The sequence below is a fragment of the Piliocolobus tephrosceles genome, chromosome 7 (assembly GCF_002776525.5).
Source record: "Piliocolobus tephrosceles isolate RC106 chromosome 7, ASM277652v3, whole genome shotgun sequence".
NCBI lineage: Eukaryota > Metazoa > Chordata > Mammalia > Primates > Cercopithecidae > Piliocolobus > Piliocolobus tephrosceles.
In genome coordinates, this window is record NC_045440.1 from 38,158,048 (window position 1) to 38,182,892 (window position 24,845).

Sequence of the window (24,845 nt, forward strand, 5' to 3'; positions counted from 1 at the left end):
CAGTTGCATCATGCAGGAAGTTTTGCTAGGGAAAAATAGCATCCAAATTAAGAAACTAGCTAAAAAAAATTAAAATTATTTATAACCATATAGCAATAGTAATATTAGATAAAAAGTACAATTCTTTTTTATTCTTCACCAAATTCTCTAAAACAGATTTATTTTTGTTTTGAGATAAGAATCATAATGCAGCCTCCTTTATTGTCATTAGGCAGAATAGGTTCCTACAGAAACCCTCTTGTTATGGAGGGACTAAAATACTAAGTGAAATAAAATCTGGACATACTTTTTTTTTTTTTTTTTTGAGATAGGGTCAGTCTCAGTCTGTTGCCCAGGCTGGAGTGCAGTGGCATGGTCTCAGCTCACTGCAGCCTATGCTTCCGAGGTTCAAGCAATTCTCATGCCTCAGCCTCTCAAGTAACTGCGATTACAGGTTTGCGCCACCACACCCAGTTAATTTTTGTATTTCCAGTAGAGATGGAGTTTCACCATGTTGGCCAGGCTCATACTCTTTTTTTAAAGGCATAATTGTGCCAGAGATAAAAATCATTTTTAGGTTCAGAAAATGTGAAACAATGTGATTCCACAAAAGCAACTAAAACTGAAGGCAGCACTCCTCCAGTGGCCATCAATGACCAAGCATTTTGGATTTAAATGATCATTTGCATCCTACAACGGTGGCAGAATTCCAAGCACATTATATCAAACTTTCAATAAATAGTCTGGGGAGGTACATCAGAAAAATGATGATATAGGAAACAAAACAAAATCTGGCTGAAATAACATTATAGGAGCTCCGGCAACAGTCAAAGGTCTATAGCAACCAGTAAAATACTGAAGAACACATTGTCCCAGTCAAAATGGTAGAAAATTTTCTGGCATTTTTGTCTGAATGAGGCAGCAGCTAAATTCTCAATCCCTTCCCTCAAACTGAAGGATGCAGCACAGATCTTATTGGCAATATTCTAACTTGTCTGGTAGCTGCCTTAAGGACTGGTTTTTGATTTGCCTAACGCAAATCTCAGATGGAAAGAAGCAGTATAGACTGCTAGGGAAAGCTGCAGGGAGAGTAACATTTGCAGACACCTGGGGCAAGAGATTGTGGTGGAGACATAATTGTAGCTCCCACAATACCCACAGTGTCATGGGAGGGACCTGGTGGGAGGTATTATGGTGGCAGGGTTTTCCCATGCTGGTCTCCTGATAGTGAATAAGTCTCATGAGATCTGACGGTTTTATAAAGGGCAGGTCCCCTGCACACACTCTCTTGCCTGCCTCCATGTGAGATATGCCTTTGTTCCTCTCTTCTGCCATGATTGTGAGACCTCCCCAGCCGTGTGGAGCTGTGAGCCCATTAAATCTTGTTTTCTTTATAAATTACCCAGTTTCAGGCATGTCTTGATTAACAGCATGAGAACAGACTAATACAGTAAAATTGGTACCAGGAATGGAGTGCTACTGTAAAGATACCCAAAATGTGGAAGCAATTTTGGAACTGGGTAACAGCCAGAGATTGAAATCATTTGGAGGGCTAAGAATAAGATGGGAAAATGTGGGAAAGTTTGGAACTTCCTAGAGACTTGTTGAATGACTTTGACCAAAATGCACTTAGTGATATGAACAATGAAGTCCAGGCTGAGGTAGCCTCAGATGGAAATGAGAAACTTGTTGGAAACTGGAGAAAAGGTGACTCTTGTTATGTTTTAGCAAGGAGAGTGGCAGTATTTTGCCCCCACCCCAGAAATCTGTGTAACTTTGAACTTGAGAGAGATGATTTAGGCTATCTAGCAGAAGAGATTTCTAAGCAGCAAAGCATTCAAGAAGAAGCAAAGTATAAAAGTTGGAAAAATTTGCAGCCTGATGATGCAATAGAAAAAAAGAACCCTTGTTCTGGGGAAAAATTAGAGTCTGCTGTAGAAATTTGCATAAGTAATGAAGAGTCAAATGTTAGTCATCAGTACAGTGGGGAAAACGTCTCCAAGGCATATCAGAGACTTTCATGGTAGCCCTTCCCATCACAGACACAGAGACTTAGGAGGCAAAAATGGTTTCCTTGGCAGGGCCCAGGGTCCCCCTGCTCTATACCGCCTCAGGACTTGGCACCCTGCATCCCAGCTACTCTAGCTATGGCTAAAAGTGTCCAAGGTACAGCTCAGCCCATAGCTTTAGAGGGTGCAAGTAGTAAACCCACCACCTCCTTAAAGCATAAATTTCACAGGACCTATAAAATAGTAAAACACACACACACACACACACACACACACACAAAGAAAAACAAGGTATTTAGGCTAGAAATAGCATGAAAATGGGGCAATTAAACAACCTGCCAGGCTCTGTTCTGTGGAAGTTCTTTACTAATTTCTTTAGTATTATCTGAACTTTGGGGTCGACCTGAATATAAAACTTATGGTCGTCCCAGATCCTTTCTGAGTATGCATCTTTCCTAGGCCTGTGTGTGGTTTTTTAGTTTCTCAAATACATGGTTGATTTAAAATATATTATTTTTCCAACTCATCCCATCCTCATCCTAGTGTTCTTAAATGGCTTCTTGGTGAGACATCACTTTTGTCATGAACACTGTGGCAGGGTATTGCCTGTCATACATTCTTCATCCCATTAACTAACTGTGGATATAACCGGAGTTCCAATCAACCATTTTGAAGGCAATATGAAAGAGGGTCACAAACAAGATCTATAGCTAAAAACTGGAGAGTCTGGATCATTGATGACATAATGGCACCCAGTAACTGCACTGGATGGACAAACTCCAAAATTACTTTGTATTATAGGAAAAAAAATAACTACCAACTATTTAAGCCAGTCTTGATGGTCCCCATTTCCTGTGCAATTCCTACCTCACATAACATATTTTAACCTTTTTAGAAACAATGGAGAATTTAAAATGTAAGACAGTCTTGAGCATTGATTTGGTAAGAAGTTTTCAAACTAAATTTAATGAAAGCAAATGTGTTGCACAATTTTTTAAATGACTTACATTTTGTGTGAGAATTTGGAATGACAATTTTTTTATTTATAAACGCTCTTACTTTCTAATTTTCTAAATGAATATTAGTAAAGTTAGTATAGTTTTCCTGTCCCTCTTTTCTTCAATAAGGGGCTTACTGTATTCTGTTACTTGTTAAGCCAGAGAGGCTTTATAATTTAAACATGAGACTAATTTGAGCTTGCACCTCCTTATGTATATATGTGTTTGTATGTTAAGTAGTTCATATTTCATATAATAAAAAAATCTCGGAAGGCAAAAACTATTGATATAGATGCATAGCTACCATATTGAATGCAAAGTAAGAAAGATAGTATGTAGATAGATAAATATTCTACAACTCCATTTGTGTGTGCAGGTCTATGAAAAATTGATGGACGGTCCTAAAAATAAAAAGCTATTACATCTCAGATATGTGACTTTGATTGATTTTTTCTTTATTCTGTGAGTTTGTTTATTATTTTCATCATTAAAATGGGCACACATTATTTTAATGGCTATTTTAAAATAATTATACCAAAAGATAATTTATGACATTAAATGTATTCTCTATGTAATATGAGATAATTTAATAAAATACAGTAAATGAACAATGCAGTTCTCAATTCAGGTAATACACACATTTCAATGAAAAAAGTACTAAATAACGAAAGAAATAGTCATAGCAATGTAATCTATGCATGATTGCAAGTATTTTATTCTTTTAAAGTTTGTTTTTTTCCTGATTTTCTGTATTGAATATGCACTTAAATTCTGAGAGAAAATACTAATTATGTATCATTTATATCATTTAAGAACAGAGTCTAGGCCAGGTGCAGTGGCTCATGCCTGTAATCCCAGCACTGTAGGAAGCTGAGGTGAGTGGATCACCTGAGGTCATGAGTTTGAGATCAGCCTGGCCAACACGGCAAAACCCCATCTCTACTAAAAATATAAAAATTAGCCAGGCATGGTGGTACCGCCTGCAATCCCAGCTACTCAAGAGGCTGAGGCAGGAGAATCACTTGAACATAGGAAGCAGAAGTTGCACTGAGCAGAGATCACACCACTGTACTCTAGCCAGGGCGAGAGTGACATTCGTCTCAAAAAAGGACAAAATCTAAAATATTAGGAAATTGTTTGGGAATAAAAGACTACCTACCTTATTTGGACCACAAGAAGTTCCATCTTTTATCCACATCTTTTGGCTGTTTTCATGATCACTGGCAAATTCCACAGCAACGCAGAGATGTCCACTTATATTGGCATAAATAATAGTGGCTCTTGGAATTTGTAATAAAAATTCACCTGCATATTTACATATTAATTTTCCACACTGCAGATTGCTATAATTTATCCATAAATAAAAATTATTAATTTTAATTTAGAGAAGTACAGTAATATAATTTCTAAAATAGATAGATTTAAATAAAGTATTCAAAGTTTGCAAGAGAATATACACAATTCATTTTAAAACACCAAAAAAAAAGGGCCTTGCCTAAATTGCCAATAATAACTGAACATTTTAGTAATTATGAACTAAGGTTGGTGCAAAACTAATAGTGGTTTTTGCCACATTTTTAACGGCAAAAGCCGCAATCGTTTTTGCACCAACCTAATATTCCCTAGTTAGCCTGACAACTTTTTTGTGATTCCTTCACTTTCCTTTGAAACTGAAACAAAATCAAACCCAAGCTCAAATGAATTTAACATCTGTTCACCTTTTGAGTGATTTTAAAAATGAAGATTTCAAGATCACTCACATTAATTAACAAAAATAATCACTGATTAATACTACAGGGTTATCATTATATATATCACATAAGGTAGTATGTCCTACAGATTAATGTGAGCATTTGCCTATAGTACATGCTGCAAACCATAAGATTTTTATTTGGCCCTTGCATCCTGTTTGGAATCTTAAATGCTACCACATGACCATTGCTACATCAGAAGATTCAGGAAACCATGGAGGCAGAGTGACTAACCCTAGATCAACTACATATGTTGAGATAGACAACATATGTTATCTAAATAGCCTCCTAATCAGCAAAATCTCAGCAGTGATGAAAATCTAGATGTCTTCGAGCAGTTTTCTATGGTCTGAACTTTTCTCCCTTTGGTCAAAAGAAGACAACGAAAATGGGCAAACCAGCCCCTGAAGTGGTCAGGTGTCATCGAGCAAGGACTTGGAGTTGATAAAAGTTGTTCTGCACTCATAGTGCACACACCTGTTAAACATTAAGTAATTTCATAGAACATCAACCTTAGGCAAAGCCATTCTGCGACCATGAAAGATTAAGAAAATAAGCAAGTTCACTTCATAGATCATGTCTGAACACAGAGGAGAAACAAACATTGTCCAAGCCACAAATTTACTGGCCATTCAACTAATATGTGTGACTATTGCTTCTTTAGCAATTACAGCTTTAGCTTCACTTTAGTCTTCCCTCTTCATATATAAGTTAAGATACACAATCATACAACTATTAATATCTCTACTTTAAAACATCTAATTTACAGCAAATGTCTATTTCCTGAAACCTTGCTAAAAATCACCTAACTCGAGTCCAAATCTCTAGAACTGGCATGCTCCACAATTTCTCGTAATGTGCATTCTCACCACTCAACATGTAAAAAAACCCAACTTGTTCAACTTCAGCTGCCTTCTTGGTGGTCTTTGGCTGGAAGGCATTGTAGTAAGGTAGAAGTGTAATCTAAAACACACATGCTTACACTTTGAAGGCACTGGAATGTAACCAGAAAAGGAAGGACTATATAACTGAGCTTTAAGAATGGGAACTGTAGCACCAGATATTCTGTAGATGCGGCTTTGTTTAATAATTTATGAAAGCACATCCAAGGCTGAAGATTCTTAGCTTGAAAAATCCAAGACGTAACTAAAATACAGGCCTAATATCAGTTAGTTGACTGGAAACTTAGACTGAGAAGTAAAATCTGAATATAAATTTCAGATTTATATTCAGCCTGAAACCTGGATGACTACTGAACTAATTAAGCATGTGTGGTGAAGAATCCAGGGAGCACATAAAAAGCATCTCCTGGAGGCATAAAGAAATGAACAGTGTTTTCAGCTCCTGCTCAGAGACAGGTTTGGTTTATAGTTTGAGTCCAACTATGTTAAATCCCTTCCATTACAAAATTCTAGCCTTCAGAAAAGCAAAAGTGAATGCAATTTCCATTATGTAGTAGTCATATTATATGATACAAAATTAAAAATATGCTAAACATACAAAGAAAAAGTGAAATATAACATAGAGGGCAAATAAATTACTAGATATCAATACCAATACTACCCAGACATTGCATTCAGCAGAGAAGCCCTTTAATGCAGCTAATACAAAAAGGATCAATGATGCAAAGGAAAATGTAGTCAGAATAGCTAGATGTTTTCCTTTAGTAAGTATATACTTTAGCAGTTACAAAACAAATTTCTGTGCATTTGAAACTTGAGTATATGAGGAAGCAACTTGTATACTAAGATGTACTTTATGATACTTAATTAGAATTTGAATTATTACCAAGTTCATGTCTTAAATTCAGAGATTTAAATAAATGAATATGTGCTACATGTATGTGCATATATGAAATGCATGTTCTAGCTCTGTTGACTGAGAAGGTTGAGAGGTAATGAGAAACAGTAGACATGCAGACTACTGGTGCTTAGGTATTTATTTTCAAATACCGTCTTCTAAGAAAAGGAACCAAGGCTCCTTGGATAAATAGTTGAATCCAGAACAGAAGTAGAAGAAGCGCAATGCAGCCTATGACACCTTTTCATGTGCTGGAAAAATTTGGAAGTTATTAAAAAGTCATACAGACTTTTGAAAAGGACACATTAACCAACTCAAAGGGATTTCCAATAGTCAAAATTAAGTTAATTTGAGAAAGTATCAAAATAAATAATGATAGTAATGTATTCTATCCTATTAAATAAAATAACAATTACTGTGTCTAAACTGATACACATAAATATATAGATAAGTAAATAAATAAAAGTATAGAAGTGACTATTTCTTCCTACAGTACATTTCTAGCTAATAAGGGCAAAGTCAATAATACAGTTAGAAAATCACTAACGGATTTTAAAACTAGTTAAAGTTTGAGGAGAAACAGAATATGCCCAGGGTCTCAATACAACTCCTTCAAAATTACATGTTAACCCCAAAAAGAAAACAGTAATTTCACAGTTGAAAGATTTAGAGAATAATGACTTTATCAAAACATTTAACCTAAAATGTCCAATACTGAAAGAAAATGGCACATACCTTTAAAAAAATCCAGGGTACAATAACATCACTTCAGTGACAAACATGCCAAAATGTATAACTTACATATAACTATGAAAAATTTCAAAGAAATCTAAATTGTGGGAAAATTCTTCAAATTACTTAACCGATAGTATTTTTAAAAAACTAATAAAAAGAAACAAATAAAAACAAAGAAGTTCCAAATGAAAGAACTCTAAAAATACATTATGAGTAAATATAAATATCTGACACTGGGTTTCTTCCTGAACAAGGAAAATAGCCTAAAATTACTCAGAACAATGAATGAAATTTCAATATGAACCGTGTTTGATAGCTATAATAAGTTATGTAAGAACATATATTTATTTTCAAGATAAACACACTGATATATTGAGGAATAAACAAGCACAGTTTTCATCTTACACTCAAACGGTTCAGAAACGTAATTATGAAGAGAGGAGAGAAGAGTTAGAACAACAGAAGGGTAAAGCAGTAGGAAAAATGTAAACAACCTGTAAACCTAGGCAAAGGGTATATGGGAATTCCTCGCGCTATTCATGAAAACTAGAAATTTGTTACAAAAGTTTTACTTTACTTTTGAAATAATATCAACATAAAATTTTACAACAAAGGAATGGGTATCAGTAACATTCTAGTTATAATTTATTTATTTATTTTTTATTTTTGAGGTGGAGTCTCGCTCTGTCGCCCAGACTGGAGAGCAGTGGCGCAATCTCGGCTCACTGCAACCTCTGCCTCCCAGATTCAAGTGATTCTCCTGCCTTAGCCTCCTGAGTAGCTGGGATTAGAGGCACCCGCCACCATGCCCGGCTAATTTTTGTATTTTTAGTAGAGATGGGGTTTCACCATGTTGGCCAGGCTCGCCTCTTAACTCCTAACCTCAGGTGATCCACCGGCCTCAGCTTCCCAAAGTGCTGGGATTACAGGTGAGCCACTCCGCCCGGTCTTCTAGTTCTAATTTACAAAATAATAGTAACAGATAATAGTTAGCACTCATATAGTACATACTACATATCAGTCACCACTCTAAGTGTTTTTCATACAGCATTTATGTTTCCCACTGGCACCAAACTGGTGATGTTATTAATATTCATATTTTACATATAAAAAATAACTGAAATACGTGCCTGAGGTCATACGAATAGGTAAAGAGTGGAGTTAGGATTTAAAACCAAAATGTCTGGCTGTAGAGCACGTATTCTTAAAAATCACGATTTGGCCGGCCGCGGTGGCTCACGCCTGTAATCCCAGCACTTTGGGAGTCCAAGGCAGGTGGATCACGAGGTCAGGAGATCCAGACCATCCTGGCTAACACGGGGAAACCCCGTCTCTACTGAAAATACATAGAAATTAGCGGGGCGTTGTGGCGGGCGCCTGTAGTCCCAGCTACTCGAGAGACTGAGGCAGGAGAATGGCGTGAACCCGGGAGGCGGAGCTTGCAGTGAGCGGAGATCGTGCCACTGCACTCCAGCCTGGGTGACAGAGTGAGACTCCTTAAAAAAAAAAAAAAAAAAGAAAAGAAAAGAAAAAAGAAAAACATGCTTTGCTTCTTAATTCATGTAGTTTAACTTCATTACTAGGAGGATTGTCATGCTTTGTAAAAATTAAAGTAATAGCGTCACTGCACTCCAGCCTAGGCAACAGAGTGAGACTCCGTTTCAAAGAAAAAAAGGAAAATTAACATAATAGCATGTATAATAAAAATGATTACTGATGGATAATTAATGTACCTTATGAAAATTAAACACTTTGTGGAAAAGTACAAGGGATAATTTGGGTATAGGAGAGGAGAAACGTGTCTATGATATTTATAATTTGAATAAACACGGTCTTACTTTATGTTCAGGGGATATTTTGCTTACACATAAACTTAATTGTTTGATGTTATTTTCAAATATAAGGTCATAAATAGAAGGTCTTAGACAGATTTCTGAAAACATACTCAGCTTCACACTGTATGTATCCTGAATCACCTATACCACAGTTTCCAGATACATCAGTCTTTGAATTAAGGTAAGAATAACATTCTCTAGGACCAAACTCTGCTCCTGGAAATAAAAAGGTGTGGTTAGTCATATCAAACTTATATTAATTAAAATTAAATAACAAATACACTTAAAATTCTGAAATGGTTTAACATATTCATTGTACAAAATAAGATCATACTATAACAATCAAAATAAAAACTAGATTTAAGATCACACAAAACCACTTCAATGAAATGTTTAAAACTTGAAAGGACTCTGGTATGCTGTCCAAAGACATATCCTAGACATACTCCAGAGTTAAACACTGTATTCAGTTTAGCCTCTAATCATAGTAAGTCTATAAATGCATATCATATCTATTAGTAGGTAGGAAACTTTTTTCCCATATTGACTTATTTGCCCATTATCAGTTTTAGCATGAATGTCTTTTCAAGTCAAACCACTAACCAATTATCTTATCTTTTACATCATAATTTCCTCAGACCAGAAATATATTGGAGTCACAATTGATTCATTTGCCCTCCCATCATCCAATCCACATGCATAATCTGTATAATTTTAATTATCATAAGATCCAGCCTACATGGCCAGGCACGGTGGCTTATACCTGTAATCCCAGCACTTTGGGAGGCCGAGGCGGGTGGATCACAAGGTCAGGAGATCAAGACCAGCCTGGCTAACACGGTGAAACCCCATCTCTACCAAAACTACAAAAAAAAGTTAGCCAGGCGTGGTGGTGGGCACCTGTAGTGCCAGCTACTCAGGAGGCTGAGTGAAGTCTCACTAACAGAGTGGACAGACTCAGATCTCAGCAGCAACCCACAGATGCTGTAGTGAACTGCAAAGTAACAGTTCATTTTGTCCCAGAGGTCATTTGCAAAGCTGGTTATGGGTAAGAGGTCAAAATTTTAACCTTGGCTAGGGTAGCAAACCATTGCTGGTAGACAAAAAATAGGCCAAAACAAAGAAATAAAGCCAAAATCTACAGATCAAAATGAATTTTAGATATCCAAGAGAAACTACTGAAAGACAGTGTGATGATACATTTTATGTGTCAACTTGGCTATAGTCCCAAATTATTCAATTAAATACTAATCTAGGCATTGCTCCGTAGGTATTTTGTAGGTGTAATGAAGTCTAAAATAAGTCTATTTTATTTAAGAAATATTATCCTAGGTAATCTGGATGGACCTGATTTAATTATTAATAGTTGAAAGACCTTTAGAGCAGGCTTCCTTGAAAAAGAAAAAAATTCTGCCTGTGAACTTCAATTTATGCTTAACATTTCTATTCTGCCCTTTTAATTGTCTTGTCCTACAGATTTCAGGCTTGCCTAGCCAGCCCCACGATCTCATCAGCCAATTATTTACATAGATATACATTCAAAATTCTATATACAATAAAATATCTCTATCTCTATATCTATCTACCTACAGAGAGGAAGAGAGAGTGCAGAATTACATATCCAAAGAATTCTGTTTCTCTGGTGTAGTTCTGGTTGATAGAATTGATAAACAAAGGGGTCAGTGATGTTTTAACTTGGGCATATTCTCATTTGTTCTCAGCGTCTCATGATAGATGAAAGCCAGCAGGCTTACAGTTAATGAAGACGTCATATCTCTGTTGGAGCTCTGTTAAAGCGCTATGCCCAGAGGCAGTCAATAACTTACCAAAATATTTTATCTAAACTTTCAATTCCCTGGAAAAATCTCTATTTGGTGGCTGGGGCTACTTGATTTGATTTGGATCTCAGTTAAGTGAAAAAAAAATGAAGAAAAAAAATCTTGACTTTCAGAGTGAGGTAAATTAGATAGGTTGGTGATGGCATCCCTTAAATGAGAACAAATTTGCAAAATAGACGGCGAGAATAAACCTCCCAACAGTGCACAAACTGCATCCTGGGATACTGGTTAGAACATCCTACAGCAAGGAGATAAAGGAACATAAGGGAAAACGCCCAAATTGGTTCAAGCACAGAAACCCATGATTTGTGTCCTTGGAGTGACCTATGCTCATTATAATAGTGAAAAAGGCACCCTTGGGTGGAGAATTAAAATGCTAATGAGAAATGTGATGCATGTACTAGCATGTACAGCAATAGCACATGTGCATTCAGGAGACCCCTCACGATATGCTAAGTAACAGTGCCCATGCCCACGCTTTTATGAATAATGAATAATCATGTTAGACTCCAATAAAGGGAAGTTCCTCAATGCCAACTGACCCTCTTATTCTTGTGCAGCCTGCTCTGATGCAGCTATCAGAGTGTACTTTGCTTTGCAGTGAACTTCTTTACTTACTTTCCCTTTGGACTTGTTCTCAAATTCTTTTGTGCAGTGAAGTAAAGAATCTGAACCGGTTCACTGACAACAAAGGCATTACTGAAATAATATACATCTGCCAGCAACATCACCAGTGCCTAAGGCTGTGATTTCAGTTGAGGCAAACAAGAGCTCACTGGAAATTTTAAAGGAATTCCTGGAGAGTTAGATGACTATATGAAACGGAATAACTCAAACCTATTGTTTACTCTGATTCAAATTTGTCAGTCACAAAATGATTAGCTGTTTTTCAGTTGCCATCGACTCCCAGGTTGCCAATCAAATAACCTGAACCTGAGCAGGCTGGAACTGAAGTCAACCACATGCAGAACCGAAATACTAAAATCTAGGTGCATGGACCAAATTAAGAAGCAAAGGGTTGGATGCAGTGGCTCACTTCTATAATTCCAGCCCTTTGGGATGCCAAGACAGGAGTATTACTTGAGACCGGAAGTTTGAGACCAACTTGGGCAACACAGCAAGACCTCACCTCTACAAAAAAAAAAAAAAAAAAAAAAAAGTGAACATGGTGACATGTATCTGTCGTCCCTGCTACTTGGGAGGCTGAAGCCAAAGGATCACTTGAGCTCGGGAGTCGGAGGCTGAAGTGAGCGATGACTGTATCACTGTATTACAGTTTGGGCAAGACCCTCACTCCCCTCTTCCCCCAAAAAATGAAGGGAGGAGAGTCCTGTTTTGTTACAGTAAAAATTTAAAAGCTGAGGACATGACACTGCCGCTTTGCATGACCCAGTCAGAGCCTTTCTCATCTGTCTCATAGTTACCATCTGCCTATATAACCTGCCCCCAGACGCTAGCTTAAGGAAATAGATTTGAGCATTGCCTTTTGTCTCCTTGCTGGTGGACCTCACAATAAAGCTTTCTCTTTTCTTGGAAGCTAATACTATTAGTATTGGCCTCTATGCACATCTGGAAGTGAACTCATTGCTTGGTAACAATGTAACTGGATCTAAAAAGCTGCACACAGGCCAGGCACGGTGGCTCAAGCGTGTAATCCCAGTACTTCGGGAGGCCGAGGGAGGAGGATCATCTGAGGTCAGGAGTTTGAGACCATCCTGGCCAACATGATGAAACCCTGTTTCTACTAAAAATACAAAAATTAGCCGGATATGGTGGTGTGCACCTCTAATCCCAGCTACTCAGGAGGCTGAGGCAGGAGAATCACTGGAACCTGGGAGGTGAGGGTTGCAGTGAGCCAAGATCGTGCCACTGCACTCCAGCCTGAACAACAGAGCAAGACTCTGGCCCCAAAAAATAAAAAAATAAAAATTATATAAAAAAAAAGTAGCCACACACATACCTAGAATAGTTCTGAGAACAGAGTTTTCTAGTCATTCCTAACTCTGATGTTTAGGTCCTGCACAAGCAGGAAGTGAATGCTAAGGCTGTCTTATAAACTGCTTGAAGTTTGAATCTGTCTTCTCACAGAGATACTTTTGGCCTAGGTAGAAAACATATAGCTAAGGCATTAAAAGAAATCTGAAAGACTATTGGCAGTCACTAATAATGCGAATGTAGAGTGCTCCTTAGGAAGCACTCTGGGTCCGTATAATGGAGAGAGAAGACTCAAATAAATAAAATCTGAAATGAAACAGAAAACATTACCACTGACACTACAATGATATCGTGTGATATAAAGAATCATAGGAGACACATATAAATAGAACAACTATATGCCAACAAATTTGATAACAGAAAAAATAGATCAATTCCTGGACGCATCGAACCTACAAATATTAAATTATGAAAAAAATAGAAAATTGAAATACACCAACAATGATTGAGGAAATTAAATCAGTAATAAAAAAGTTTGTCTTTCACTCTCTCATCTTTCTCTGTGCCTTTCTGTCTCTTTCTGTCTCTATTTTCCTTCTTTAATCTGAAAATCATCCACATTGTGGTACCAAATTACCCATTTTCCCAGGAGAACACTTTTTCATTTTGTAAGTTTCTTTCTTTGCATCTTTGTTTTGTTTTTCTTCAAACTAACAGTCATTCCTAATTGTATGTTCATTTTGGTTATTGATAAGTGCCTTGCAATCCCTTTTTACACAGAAATTAGAGTTAGACTTGCGACTTGTTCCAGTTGAGAATAAAGGTGCCCCACCTATCTGTTTCTATGAACATCCTAAATATTTCCTCTGTCAATATTTTTTCTGATATAGGGATGAAATACTGTTGGCATTGTTGCTGTTTCCATATTATTTAGCCAACAATTTTGTATATGGTTTGCACCACGGTTTTCTTTTTTGTTTTTAACGTCAGTGCACATCATGCCTCAATAACTTCAGAGTCCCTGGATTTTCATGAAGCTTCCTTATTGTTTCCACAGATGATTTTGTGCACCTGAACGTGTGAGCCTACATATGTGGTTTAAACTGCATTTATATGACAACTTATAATTCTTTTACTGCCTATAGTTATATTACTTATTCTATATTTACCAAAAAAATGGTGAATATGAAGTAAAAGTATAGTTTGTGTTCAGTCTACTTTCTTCCTTCTTGAACTCAGAAGTCCCATAAACTTTAAATCTTTCCCTCTATTATTTTGATGAAAGTCATTAACAACATAATGATTTCACTTTTAATTAAATTAATTTTTAATTTCTAGCTACTGATATTTTACTGATTTTTTCCTGGCAGTATTCTCTCTTTTTTTTTTTTTTTGAGGTAGAGTCTCACTCTTTCTCTCAGGCTGGAGTGCAGTGGCGTGATCTCAGCTCACGGCAACCTCAGCCTACTGAGTAGCTGGGATTACAGGCGTGTGCCACCAAACACGGATAATTTTTGTATTTTTAGTAGAGATGGGGTTTCGTAATGTTGGCCAGGCTGGTCTCGAACACCTGACCTTGGGTGATCTGCCCGCCTCGGTCTCCCAAAGTGCTGGGATTACACGTGTGAGCCACCACACCTGGACATATTCTTCTCTTTCTATAATTCTTTAGAATATTTAAACTAAATGTGACATTTTAAAAATCACAGTCATCTATTTCTGTTCAGTTTCCAGAAAAAACACATATATGAGAAATCAAATGATAATAAATACCTCCGCCAAATGTGTCCATACATTGTTTATCCCCACTCATACAAACTCCATCTATACAGACCCATTGATTCGGTCCACATGGATGCCCAGTCTGAATAAAGTGGTTTTCTGGACATGACGCAGATGTTCCATTGCAATATTCAGGGAGGTCACATTCTTCAAAGGAAGGCCTACATATTCTTTCTTGTGACATAAACTGAAGGGGTGAGGTAAATGATATTGAATTAAGCAGAATGAGAATACATAAGTATAATAATGATAACTACTTATGTAGGTAATACTGAAATAGTTCAAAAAGCTCTTACTAGACAATTTTCACAGCATGGTCCTTCAGCACAATTTGAACCGGCTTTAAATCTACATGTGGCGGTATCACAGCATTTGGCTCCAATAAGGAAACAATTCTGTAAGGCAAATCAAAAGATCTGGAGTATTTTCCTACTTGTATTCATATTGTAGACATATTCATAATGACAACATATTATATAACATACACATAGATGCTTAACTTACATGTTTGCAAACAGAAAAATAAAACCACTTACTCATTTACTTAACAGACATTTATTAATTACCTACTAATTGTCAGACCATGGGTTGCTCATATTGCTAGAATAGGTTTGGTTACACTGATAAAAGGATTCTCTGAAGCCCTGGGGTCCACCATAGTCAAGTTATTGAGAAGAGCTGGCTCTTGTAGATAGAGATAGTTAAATACAAAACGTAAAATAAACAGAAATTATACTTTAAAAATTCTATTGTGGTGACTACTTATTAGAGCCTTCTGAATCTAACATTTTAACAAGTTTCTGCATTTTATGGTATATTGTTGATTTATTTCATTTTTAATTCTTTAAGGTCTGGAAAAATGATATCATTTCTGACAATAATGAAGTTGTCACCTTTATATCATTCACTCATATCTTATTATGCCTTGTTTTATGCTTTAGTTCATCTATGCCCAGTGAATATGCTTTTAAAACTTCTATTACTAAAGTTAGTAAAAGCAATAGATAAGAAGGCTAAAAGACAATGCATTCTCACACACACACACACTCTCTCTCTCTCTCACACACATTTTTAAAATACCCAGAAATTTAAAATAGGATAAACTGGAAAAAGAAATTTGATAAATCACACAAAAATAAATCATGGATTTAGTAGTCTTCATATAAGTTATAGCAAGATACTTACTCGAAGCACAGAGTAGTCAGTATTTTTCACAGCTATTCTGTCTAAGAATTGTCACTGTCATTGCTATCTACTGTAATTCTAGAGGGGAAAGTTATATCTTAGTGATTTAAGCCTCAATTACATAACATTTAGAGAGCTTAGATACATGACTGTCAAACTGAAGAAGAAAATTTCAAGATGTTTCCATTCAAACCCAACCAAGCAAAAACAAGTGGGTGATGAGGAACAATTTTTTAAAAGCATATCACATATCTCAAGATCTATAAACATACTTTTCTGGTTGGAGGGCTACATGAGTGACTACTGTAGGGCACAGTGAAGTCTACTTAGTCTTTGTGATCCTTTTGAGCCTGTACCATTCACTGTGAGTTTCAATATCTCCTCTCCCTCATTTCATTCCCTTTGTCTCTATTCTCCTCACCTCCCTTCAACCCAGGCGCTTTATCTAAGATTTCTGTGGTTTGGGAAAACTAGCTGTTCTTAATTATGTATGTTACAAATCTTTTTGACTTAAATATTGACCCGGATTAAAATATTCAAAAACCACAAATGTGCTCCCTAGGTTTTCTTGCCCCATAGTGAAAGCTTTAAAATATCTCTTTATGACAACAAAGGAATTTAGGTTAAATACTAGGTTTAAATTTTAGGCTTAAAAACTAGGAAAGTCTACACTGAAGAGGAAGAGATTGAACCTACATCAACTCAGTTGTGAAATTAGTGGCCTTGAAAATTTCTTATATGAGAGATTAGAATGGTGCTTGCCAGGGACTTCAGGGAGGGGAAAACGGAGATGACGGTCAAGGGGTATAAAGTTTCAATTCTGCAAGATGAACACGTTCTGGAGGTCAAACATGAGTACAGTTAACAATATTGTATCATATACTTGAACTTTGCTAAGAAGGTAGATTCTGAGTGTTCTCGCCAGAAAGGGAAATTTTTAAAAAGCAAAAGAAGAGGAAAAAATAAAATGCTATGGTGAGATTACAGATATGCTAGCTATCTAGATTTTAGTGGGCATTTTGAAATGTACTCATATACTCAATCATCAAGTTATATAACTTAAATATATACAATTTTAAATTGTCAGCTATACCTCAAGAAAGCTGGAATAAATAAAGGAAAATTACCTGCATATTCATACAAATCCACGTAGATCTACAAAGCACTGAACCACTATACCAATATATATAAGTGCACTCATTAGTTGTTATAACACCTACACAGCCTCCTGAATCATTTGCAGAGAATTTAGCTTGATAAATTAAGGAAAATGGCAGTTTCACACTTGAATTAACAAGTAATTTTTGCTGCAATTTCAGTTCATAGCCTCCCAAATTAGTACCAACCTGTTTGGTCCCACAGTCACACTCCTCTCCTGCTTCCAGCTTTGCATTACCACACACTGCTTGCTGTTTGAAAAAAGGATCTAAGCGAGGCTGATTGTGAAGACACTGGGACTTCTGCTTTGAAATAAAATGTGCAAAGTCTTCGATGCTGCAGTTACTAAAGATCTTCACACCACTGAAATGACTAAAGACACATCAAACTTCAAATTTTAATGTAAGGGTTTCCATAAACTACCTACCCTTAGAATAAACCTATATAATAGCATTCCACAACAGACCAAATTCCCAAGTCTGTGAGTGTCAAAGCTTTCAATCTCTGTGCATGAGAAGTCAACTGTGCAAGGAGTAAATCTTTTAGTGGAAGTAAATTACTAATCCATAAAGTTTTATTGGCTCTCCTATGACACTTATTATTATTCATGACACTGCTCTCTCTTGTTTAAGCTCCTATTTTCCAAAGTGCCCCAATTGCTGTTTCATTTGTGCTCTTTCTTTTTAAATAGGATTTCCTTTTTTTTTTTTTTTTTTTTGAGACAGAGTCTTGCTCTGTCACCCAGGCTGGAGTTTGATGGCACGATCTCCGCTCACTGCAACCTCCATCTCCCCAGTTCAAGCAATTCTCCTGCCTCAGCCTCCTGAATAACTGGGATTAGAGGCACAAGTCACTATGCCCTACTGTTTTTTGTATTTTTTTTTTAGAAGAGATGGGGTTTCACCATGTTGGCCAGGCTGGTCTAGAACTCCTGACCTCGTGATCTGCCCACCTAGGTCTCCCGAAGTTTTGGGATTACAGGCGTGAGCCAAGGTGCCCAGCCCAGGCTTTTCTTTTTTTTAAGAAATCTATATTTATTCATAGGTTATTGTAACCACGTCTATAGTTGCAAATAGCGTCTATGTCCAGTAGCTCCGATACTTGTTTCTCTAGCGTTATCACCTGAACTCGAGTCCAGAGTCTGATGCTTTATTCAGTGTTCTTAAGTGTATTTTATTGGCACCTTAAATATAAATTCCCTATACTCTTGATTCTTTTCCCCAAAACCACCCCTCACAAAGTATAACACAGTGTTTCAGAAAGTGGACTCTGTGGCCCATCAGAACAAATGAATTAAAATCTTGGTTTTGCCATTTACAGGTTGTTTGTCCTTGTAAAAGATTTTAAAATTATATGCATTTTGGTGTCCTCCTTTCAACATGAAGAAAAGTGTATTATTTATCTCATAAAGTTGTGAGAGTATTATACATGTAAAGTACTAAAAACTGCGCCTATGCATAGTTTGTACTCCTAATATTTTCAAATTCGCTACAGGGAAACTCCAACTGCCTAGTTGCTCAGGACAGAAACCTTGAGGTTATCTTATATTTCTCACAAACCCCTTATCTGCCAAGAAATTTTGTCAAATCTGTCTACTCTCTATATGTGTTCCCCATAACAACTACCTACTCACAGACTTTCCGGTCTCTCGTTAGAGATTAATGTGATAGCCTACTAGCTCACCATATGCTTCAATTCTTGCCCTTTGCATTTTTTCCTCAAAACACAATCAATTATGTTTCCTAAAAAAGTGGAAATTTTATATTAATTCCATATTTAAATTCACCTATAGTTTCTCAATCATTCAGAGCAAAATCAGTAAAATCAGTGTGATGTATTCACCAACTCATCAGAGATCCTTCTCCTAATCAACCTCAACTCACTCTGCTCAAATAGGTGGATCCCTTACTGTCCCCTCCATCAAATATTCAACTATTTCCTCTGCCTGGAAAATGATTCCTTAGTATCCATGCATGGTTCCCTTTCATTCATTTTGCATGTCTCTACAACATTTATGCAAACAGATATTTCCAAGCACACTTTAAAAATGCCGCTTCCTTACTACCCTTTATTCCCCTTACTGACATTTGTTTTACTTCAGAATGTTTACCAAAAACTGAATGTTACTAATTCAATCATTCAATAACTATCTTCTGCTAGTTCTTTTAAAGGTGTGTACTATTCAAATCACTTGCTATAAATAATAGATTAAGTTTAATTTTGTTATAATTTTGATTATTCTAAGTAGTATTAACAATGTTTAAAAAGATTATAATCACAAGGATCTATATTTTGATGGAAGACATTGTTAAAAGGAATGTGATGAGTTTTAAGGTAATAAATTTGATGGTATCAAACTCCAGTCATTTGGATTTTCAAGGGAAAATGTTATTCACATGAAGACCTTGAATAAATTTAGAATTTTTGAACAAACTGTGTTAGTATGACTTGTTTTGTGATCACAACCTGGTTGAACATCCCCTTCAGTTCCATCAACTTTAAATAATGGAGTTATTATAAATTGCCAAGAATTCAATGATTACTATCTAAATACAAGAAACCATATAGAAAAAAAAAAAAACTGATAGAAATTTAATATTACTGAGACCCAGGCAATGAAAGATATGTTTACCATGTATGAACTGGTTTATAGAATATACACTTTCTGGTAATGAAATTAACATTGTCATTAGAAAGTAAAATATCAAGCAGAATTACATCCGATTAGAGTACTTATTTTGCAGCTTGAATCTTTATAGAGATCTGCTGGATGTTTTCATTCTTTATTCTCTCATTTTTTTCTTGATAATGGAGCCTCTGGTTGTTAGTTGAATGCATGACTTTATTGTACCATGCCTAAATTTCTCAGTTTTTAATAAATGAGTGAACATATGTAGAAGTCAATTGATTGACCTAAGACGAGCCATAAGTTCAAGTTCTAGGAGGTAATGAGATAGACATGTTTTTGTAAGCTCCTTTATCCTATTGGTCACCTTAAATTTGATTAATTGTTGTAATTAAAACTTCCATTAGGGATATGAGATTATTTTGGGAATGGAAGCCACTGTGTAGAAATACAGCATGAAATTATACTGTGAAATATCACACAATTAATAGAAAGGTAATTTCTCAAAATAAACTTTTCTTTGATTGTAGCCATTATTCCTTTGTGTTTTCTGTAACTTGCAGCAAAATCTAAATACATATTTAATCCCAGTGTAGATTTCAATCAAAATATTTCTTTATCAACCACATTTCAACCATTCATTTTCTCACTACAAAATTACAAAGTATTTGCAAAAGAATGAAATATTCTAGTGACAATACAATAGAAAATAAAAGCATGGAGCATCTTTTTCCTTAATTCATAATCAAAACATCAAAACATGTGTCTAATATTTTGTATTTTTAAGAAGGAAGTACCATTCGCTAGGAAGAACATTAATATAACCTATATTTAATTATAATTTTGAAGGAATTACTACAGGCATCTTAATTACTAACTGAAAACAGAAAAATAACACCTCAACACATTCTCTCACGTTCTGTTGTACATGATGGAAAGAATCAATTTGAAAAAATGGAAAACAAAGAAAGACAAAAATAAACACAATTATTAAATAAGTCTCATGAAATGCAAAAGATAGACATCTAGAAAGTATATTTTTGGATGACAGCAGATATTAAATCAGATAACAAAAAGATATCTAGGAAATCCACAAATAATTGAAAATCAACTAACCTACATCTAAAATAGCAAGACAAAGAAGAAACAACAAAAACTTGAAAATATTTCAACTAACTGGAAATGAAACACAAAATATTAAAAATGTGTGATGTGTAATTGAAGGTCAAGTTCTAGGAACTTGTGATTAGAAATGCAGAGCTTTAAAGGGTTCGCACAAAAAGAAGGGAGATTTAAAATCAGTTATTTGAATTTTACATTAAAAATTTAGAAAAAAGGATGAAAAAATTTACCACAAACTAAGTAGAAATAAAGGAAAACAAAGTAGATAGGCCACGGGAAAGAGTCAATATGATTAAAATATGGTTCTTTGAAAAAAAGTAATTAATTTGGTAAAATCTAAGTTAGAGTGATTATAAAAAGAAAGAGACTCAAATGATCAGTATCTGAGATAAAAGAGGGCATATCACAAATTATCCCATTGACTTTTAGAGGAAAATAAATGAAGGCTATGAAAATTTTTATGAAAAATTAATCAATTTTGAGGAAGCAAATCATATATTAGAAGAAGAAAACTAACCAAAATCTAAATAGCCCTATATCTCAAAAAAGACCAGTTAAACACCTTTCCAAAAAGAGTTATCCAGGTCCAGACAGCTCCAATGATACATGCTATAAAACAATTTAGAAAGAAATAATACCAATAGTACAAAATCTCTTTTAGAAAGTTATATGAAACCAATGTAACTGTGATACTAAAACCAGTCAAAGGAATTGCAAGAGAATTACTACTAAAGATCTGTGTCACTCATTAATATACAGGCAAATATACTTTGCCAATATTAGGGGGAAAATCCAGCTACACAAAGGATTAAGACATTAAAAGGATAATTCATCATTCCTCGATGCAGTTTATCCCAGAAAAGCAAGATTATTTGAACAACTAAAAATGAATAAAATGTATTTCAGTGTATCAACAAAATAAAGTAGAAGAAACACATGAGCCTCTCAATATTTGATAAAATATATTCATAATGAAAACTCTGATAAATGAGGGTTACAAAGCTTTCTCAATCTGATTACAAGTCTCTCTGTAAAACCTTCAGTTAATGTATTTGTTGGTGAAAAGTTGCAAGTCTTGCCCTTAAATCAGAGTGAAGCAAAAACAGCCACACATCAAACTTCAGTTTTAAATAATACTCGAGGCCCCAAGCACTGCGATAAGGCAAGATACAGACGTTTTAAAAATATAAAGATCAAAAAGGAAGATGTATTTATAATATATAATTACAAATGAATACAATTCTCATGAGACTAAATTAGAAGTTCCAGAATGAATATGTTAGTGTAGCCAGGCTTCAGGATACAAGCTCAATAAAAGTTAATCAAAATCATTTCTATAAACTTGTCACAAACAATTGCAAGTTTCATAGTCTTTTTTTTTTTTTTTTTTTGCATATTCATTTTATTTTATTTTATTTTATTTTATTTTTTTATTTTTATTTTTTTTTATTATTATACTTTAAGTTCTAGGGTACATGTGCATAACGTGCAGGTTACATATGTATACATGTGCCATGTTGGTGTGCTGCACCCATCAACTCGTCAGCACCCATCAAATCATCATTTATATCAGGTATAACTCCCCAATGCAATCCCTCCCCCCTCCCCCCTCCCCATGATAGGCCCCAGTGTGTGATGTTCCCCGAGTCCAAGTGAGCTCATTGTTCAGTTCCCACCTATGAGTGAGAACATGCGGTGTTTGGTTTTCTCTTCTTGTGATAGTTTGCTAAGAATGATGGTTTCCAGCTGCATCCATGTCCCTACAAAGGACGCAAACTCATCCTTTTTTATGGCTGCATAGTATTCCATGGTGTATATGTGCCACATTTTCTTAATCCAGTCTGTCACTGATGGACATTTGGGTTGATTCCAAGTCTTTGCTATTGTGAATAGTGCCGCAATAAACATACGTGTGCATGTGTCTTTGTAGTAGCATAATTTATAATCCTTTGGGTATATACCCAGTAGTGGGATGGCTGGGTCATATGGTACATCTAGTTCTAGATCCTTGAGGAATCGCCATACTGTTTTCCATAATGGTTGAACTAGTTTACAATCCCACCAACAGTGTAAAAGTGTTCCTATTTCTCCACATCCTCTCCAACACCTGTTGTTTCCTGATTTTTTAATGATTGCCATTCTAACTGGTGTGAGATGGTATCTCATTGTGGTTTTGATTTGCATTTCTCTGATGGCCAGTGATGATGAGCATTTTTTCATGTGTCTGTTGGCTGTATGAATGTCTTCTTTTGAGAAATGTCTGTTCATATCCTTTCCCCACTTTTGGATGGGGTTGTTTGTTTTTTTCTTGTATATTTGCTTGAGTTCTTTGTAGATTCTGGAAATGAGCCCTTTGTCAGATGAGTAGATTGCAAAAATTTTCTCCCATTCTGTAGGTTGCCTGTTCACTCTGATGGTAGTTTCTTTTGCTGTGCAGAAGCTCTTTAGTTTAATGAGATCCCATTTGTCAATTTTGGCTTTTGCTGCCGTTGCTTTTGGTGTTTTAGACATGAAGTCCTTGCCCATGCCTATGTCCTGAATAGTACTACCTAGATTTTCTTCTAGGGTTTTTATGGTATTAGGTCTAACATTTAAGTCTCTAATCCATCTTGAATTAATCTTCGTATAAGGAGTAAGGAAAGGATCCAGTTTCAACTTTCTACTTATGGCTAGCCAATTTTCCCAGCACCATTTATTAAATAGGGAATCCTTTCCCCATTTCTTGTTTTTCTCAGGTTTGTCAAATATCAGATGGTTGTAGATGTGTGGCATTATTTCTGAAGGCTCTGTTCTGTTCCATTGGTCTATATCTCTGTTTTGGTACCAGTACCATGCTGTTTTGGTTACTGTAGCCTTGTAGTATAGTTTGAAGTCAGGTAGCGTGACGCCTCCGGCTTTGTCCTTTTGACATAGGATTGTCTTGGCAATACGGGCTCTTTTTTGGTTCCATATGAACTTTAAAGCAGTTTTTTCCAATTCGGTGAAGAAACTCATTGGTAGCTTGATGGGGATGGCATTGAATCTATAAATTACCTTGGGCAGTATGGCCATTTTCACAATATTGATTCTGCCTATCCATGAGCATGGTATGTTCTTCCATTTGTTTGTGTCCTCTTTGATTTCACTGAGCAGTGGTTTGTAGTTCTCCTTGAAGAGGTCCTTTACATCCCTGGTAAGTTGGATTCCTAGGTATTTTATTCTCTTTGAAGCAATTGTGAATGGAAGTTCATTCCTGATTTGGCTCTCTGCTTGTCTGTTACTGGTGTATAAGAATGCTTGTGATTTTTGCACATTAATTTTGTATCCTGAGACTTTGCTGAAGTTGCTTATCAGCTTAAGAAGATTTTGGGCTGAGACGATGGGGTTTTCTAAATACACAATCATGTCATCTGCAAACAGGGACAATTTGACTTCCTCTTTTCCTAACTGAATACCCTTGATTTCTTTCTCTTGCCTGATTGCCCTAGCCAGAACTTCCAACACTATGTTGAATAGGAGTGGTGAGAGAGGGCATCCCTGTCTTGTGCCAGTTTTCAAAGGGAACTTTTCCAGTTTTTGCCCATTCAGTATGATATTAGCTGTGGGTTTGTCATAAATAGCTCTTATTATTTTGAGGTACGTTCCATCAATACCGAATTTGTTGAGCGTTTTTAGCATGAAGGGCTGTTGAATTTTGTCAAAAGCCTTTTCTGCATCTATTGAGATAATCATGTGGTTCTTGTCTTTGGTTCTGTTGATATGCTGGATTACGTTGATTGATTTGCGAATGTTGAACCAGCCTTGCATCCCAGGGATGAAGCCCACTTGATCATGGTGGATAAGCTTTTTGATGTGCTGCTGAATCCGGTTTGCCAGTATTTTATTGAGGATTTTTGCATCGATGTTCATCAGGGAGATTGGTCTAAAATTCTCTTTTTTTGTTGTGTCTCTGCCAGGCTTTGGTATCAGGATGATGCTGGCCTCATAAAATGAGTTAGGGAGGATTCCCTCTTTTTCTATTGATTGGAATAGTTTCAGAAGGAATGGTACCAGCTCCTCCTTGTACCTCTGGTAGAATTCAGCTGTGAATCCATCTGGTCCTGGGCTTTTTTT

At 35.9% G+C, this 24,845-nt stretch overlaps 1 protein-coding gene across 3 annotated transcripts in view; it reads right to left on the reverse strand.

The window, feature by feature from the left end:
* ADAM2 (ADAM metallopeptidase domain 2) overlaps positions 1-24,845 on the reverse strand; it is a 103,521-nt gene that overhangs the window by 14,407 nt on the left and 64,269 nt on the right. For 2 of the 3 annotated variants that reach the window (XM_023214643.2, XM_023214644.3), the window contains 5 exons: positions 17,194-17,377; positions 14,959-15,057; positions 14,654-14,849; positions 9,218-9,323; positions 4,146-4,329 (listed from right to left, as the gene is read on the reverse strand). In XM_023214643.2, coding sequence (XP_023070411.1) covers positions 4,146-4,329; positions 9,218-9,323; positions 14,654-14,849; positions 14,959-15,057; positions 17,194-17,377 — 769 coding nt within the window. The remainder of the gene's footprint in view (positions 1-4,145; positions 4,330-9,217; positions 9,324-14,653; positions 14,850-14,958; positions 15,058-17,193; positions 17,378-24,845) is intronic. The other variant, XM_023214645.2, reaches the window with a different exon arrangement.